Source organism: Malurus melanocephalus, unplaced genomic scaffold (assembly GCF_030028575.1).
Source record: "Malurus melanocephalus ecotype Western Australia unplaced genomic scaffold, MMel_1.1 scaffold_1566, whole genome shotgun sequence".
Lineage (NCBI taxonomy): Eukaryota > Metazoa > Chordata > Aves > Passeriformes > Maluridae > Malurus > Malurus melanocephalus.
The window spans coordinates 26326-30521 of NW_026624798.1; the positions used below are offsets into that span (position 1 = coordinate 26326).

A 4196-nucleotide genomic window follows, 5' to 3' on the forward strand; every position below is an offset into this window, starting at 1 on the left:
CAAATTCCCCCGTTGCCAGAGTCGGACGATGCCCTGCTCAAGATGACCATCAGCCAGCAGGAGTTCGGCCGCGCCGGCATCCCGGACCTGAGCTCCATGACGGAGGAGGAGCAGATCGCCTACGCCATGCAGATGTCCCTGCAGGGCGCCGGTGGGTGCCGCTGCCACCCCAAACCTCGATAATCCCCACCGGGGGGTCCTGGGGAGGGGTTCCCATGGATTTTTGGGGTTTTTGCAGAGTTTGCCCAAGCAGAGGCGGCCGAGGTGGACAGCAGCACGGCCATGGACACGTCCGAGCCCACCAAGGTGAGAGTTCCCGGATAGTTCCAGCATTTTCCAGCTCATTCCAGCATTTTCCAGCCCATTCCCATCCTTCCCATGCCATGGATCCCCCAGAACCCCGTGGATCCCCAGAACTCTGTGGATCTCCCAGAACCCCAAGGATCCCTCGGAACCCCGTGGATTTCCAGAACCCCACAGATCTCCCAGAACCCCACGGATCCCCAGAATTCCATGGATCCCCAGAACCCCATGGATTTCCAGAACCCCATGGATCCCCCTGAACCCCACAGATCTCCCAGAACCCCATGGATCCCTCAGAACCCCATGGATCCCCCAGATCCCCCAAACCCCATGGATCCTTTGGAACCCCATGGATCCCCCTGAACCCCATTAATCCCCCAGAACCCCATGGATCCCCAGAACCCCTCTGATCCCAATTTCCCCCACAGGAGGAGGATGACTACGACGTGATGCAGGACCCCGAGTTCCTGCAGAGCGTCCTGGAGAACCTTCCRGGCGTGGACCCCAACAACGAGGCCATCAGGAACGCCATGGGCTCGCTGGCCTCGCAGGCCACCAAGGACAGCAAGGACAAGAAGGACGAGGACAAGAAATGAGGCAACGAGCCCAGGGGAACAAACGGTGGAATTGGGAAATAAAAGGATTTGATTGGGATTTTCTGTCCTTTGGGGTGGGGGCATGATCTGGAATGGGAATTCCCTGGAATGGGGGAACTGGGATTCTCTGGAATGGGAGAACTGGGATTCCCTGGAATGGGGGAATGGGGATTCCGTGGAATGGAAGAATGGGAATTCCCTGGAATGGGGGAATGGGAATTCCCTGGAATGGGGGAACTGGGAGCAGGAATCCCACTGGACTGGGGGAACTGGGAGGGGTCACTGGGTCCCTGGAATTCCCTGGAATGGGGGAACTGGAACTGTCCAGAATGGAGGAACTGGGATTCCCTGGAATGGGGAACTGGGAGTGCAAATCCCACTAGACTGGGGGAACTGGGAGGGGTAACTGGGCCCCTGGGATTCCTTGTTATGGGAAAACTGGAGCTCTGGGATTCTTGAGAATGGGGGAACTGGGAGCGGGAATCCTGCTGGACTGGGGGAACTGGGAGCGGGAATCCCCCTGTACTGGGGGAACTGGGATCTCTCTGTACTGGGAGCAATGGAACCCTGGAGCCCCTGTACTGGGGGAACTGGTGTCACATGCTTGTGGGCGTGGCTTGGCCGCGATGGCCCCGCCCCCTGCAGCAGCTCCCGGCATCCCCCGCGGGTTGTTTACAGCGATGCCGAGGGGCGGGGATTGGCTATTGATGGACAGAAATGACTGGCCAATCAGCGGAGGGAGGAATGGATGTTGTCATTCGGGCGACCAATAGGATGGGGAGGAGGGTGGGGGTTACGCAGAGTGACAGCTCCGTGGACCAATGAGCGGCAGGGACGGGCTTGGCGGGCTTTAGGGCGCTCCAGCCAATGGGAGAGCGAGGAGACAGAGGTGGCGTTGAGTGACAGTGCTCTCCACCAATGGCATCACGCGACAGGTACATGTGGGCGGGGCATCCCCTCAGCCCCTCTCCGTGAGTGACAGCGCTGGCAGCGAATGGGAGGAGGGATTGACGCCATTGCGGGACCGGGGTGGGCGGGTCCGGGGCTGAGGGAAAAATCCCGCGCCCAATAGGAGCCCAAGGCGGCGAGACACCGCCATGGACGCGCCCTGAGGCCAATGGCGGCCGGAACCCGCGCTTGACGAACAGCCCGCTTCAACCAATCAGAAGCGAGAAAAGCCGGGGTTGATTGATGGATAGCGCTTTCAGCCAATCAGCAGGGAGATACACCGGCGATATTCACCAATAGGAAGCAACGACGACGCAATGGGCGGGGCCCGACGCGTTGAATGACACCCGCGCTTTCCAATCAACACTCCCGGCGAGGGGGGCTGGTCACCGCTCAGCCAATGGGGAGTGCGGATATCCGCGACTAGCCTTGAGTGACAGCGGAATGAACCAATCAAAGTGTGTTTCTCGATGAGTGACAGTCGGTTCAGCCAATGGGGGAGCCGGCTGGGGGCGGGAGCGCGGGTCGCGAGCGGCCGGCGGGGCGGGGGGGCCAAGCAGGAAGTGGCGGAGGGGAAGCGGCGCCGCTGAGGGGCCCGAGCGGGACCGGGATCGGGATCGGGAACGGGGAAACGGGAACCGGGATCGGGATCCGCAGCGGGAACGGGAGCGGCAGCCGGGGAGCGCCCCGNGGCGTGGACCCCAACAACGAGGCCATCAGGAACGCCATGGGCTCGCTGGCCTCGCAGGCCACCAAGGACAGCAAGGACAAGAAGGACGAGGACAAGAAATGAGGGAACGAGCCTGGGAGGAGCCCAGGGAAACAAACGGTGGAATTGGGAAATAAAAGGATTTGATTGGGATTTTCTGTCCTTTGGGGTGGGGGCATGGTCTGGAATGGGGATTCCCTGGAATGAGGGAACTGGGATTCTCTGGAATGCGGGAATGGGGATTTCCTGGAATGGGGGAACTGGGAGCAGGAATCCCACTGGACTGGGGGAACTGGGAGGGGTCACTGGGCCCCTGGAATTCCTTATGGAATTACGGGAAACTGGATTATTCCTTATGGAGATAATGGGGAAACGGGAACTCTGGAATTCTCGAGAATGGGGGAACTGGGAGCAGGAATCCCCCTGGACTGGGGGAACTGGGATCTCTGTACTGGGAGCAATGGGACCCTGGAGCCCCTGTACTGGTGTTACTGGTGTCACGTGTCCGGGGGCGTGGCTTGGCCGCGATGGCCCCGCCCCCTGCAGCAGCTCCCGGCATCCCCCGCGGGTTGTTTACAGCGATGCCGAGGGGCGGGGATTGGCTGTTGATGGACAGAAATGACTAGCCAATCAGCGGAGGTAAAGAACGGATGTTGTTGTTTGGACGGCCAATAAGAGGAGGAGGAGGGTGTGGGCTACTCAGAGTGACAGCTCCCTGGACCAATGAGCGGCAGGAACGGGCTTGGCGGGCTTTAGGGCGCGCTAGCCAATGGGAGAGAGAGGTGGCTTTGAGTGACAGTGCTCTCCACCAATGGCATCGCGCGACAGGCGGATGTGGGCGGGGCATCCTCTTAGCCCCCTCTCTGTGAGTGACAGCGCTGGCAGCGAATGGGAGGAGGCATTGACGCCATTGCGGGACCGGGGTGGGCGGGTCCCGGGGCTGAGGGACAAATCCCGCGCCCAATAGGAGCCCAAGGCGGGGAGACACCGCCATAGACGCGCCCTGAGGCCAATGACGGCCGGAACCCGCGCTTGACGAACAGCGCGCTTCAACCAATCACAAGCGAGAAAAGCCGGGGTTAATTGATTGATAGCGCTTTCAGCCAATCAGCAGGGAGATACACCGGCGATATTCACCAATAGGAACCAACGACGGCGCAATGGGCGGGGCTTCACGCGTTGAATGACACCCGCGCTTCCCAATCAACACTCCCTGCGAGGGAGGCTGGTCACCTCTCAGCCAATGGGGAGTGCGGATATCCGCGACCAGCCTTGAGTGACAGCGGAATAAGCCAATCAAAGTGTGTTTCTCGATGAGTGACAGTCGGTTCAGCCAATGGGGGAGCCGGCTGGGGGCGGGAGCGCGGGTCGCGAGCGGCCGGCGGGGCGGGGGGGCCAAGCAGGAAGTGGCGGAGGGGAAGCGGCGCCGCTGAGGGGCCCGAGCGGGACCGGGATCGGGATCGGGAACCGGGAACGGGATCGGGAACGGGGAAACGGGAACCGGGATCGGGATCCGCAGCGGGAACGGGAGCGGCAGCCGGGGAGCGCCCCGGGAGCGCCAGGTACCGGGCCTGAGGGGCCGGAGAGGCCCGAGGGGGTCACGGCCTGAGGGGGGCGAGGCCTGAGGGAAGCGCGGCCTG

General features: G+C 61.8%; 1 protein-coding gene across 1 annotated transcript in view; it reads left to right on the top strand.

The window, feature by feature from the left end:
* PSMD4 (proteasome 26S subunit ubiquitin receptor, non-ATPase 4) overlaps nt 1–978 on the top strand; it is a gene marked incomplete at its 5' end in the record, with an annotated part of 22273 nt that extends 21295 nt beyond the window's left edge. The window contains 3 exons of the mRNA XM_057388086.1: nt 7–151; nt 239–306; nt 732–978. Coding sequence (XP_057244069.1) covers nt 7–151; nt 239–306; nt 732–899 — 381 coding nt within the window. The remainder of the gene's footprint in view (nt 1–6; nt 152–238; nt 307–731) is intronic.
* Between the last annotated feature and the right edge of the window lie 3218 nt (nt 979–4196).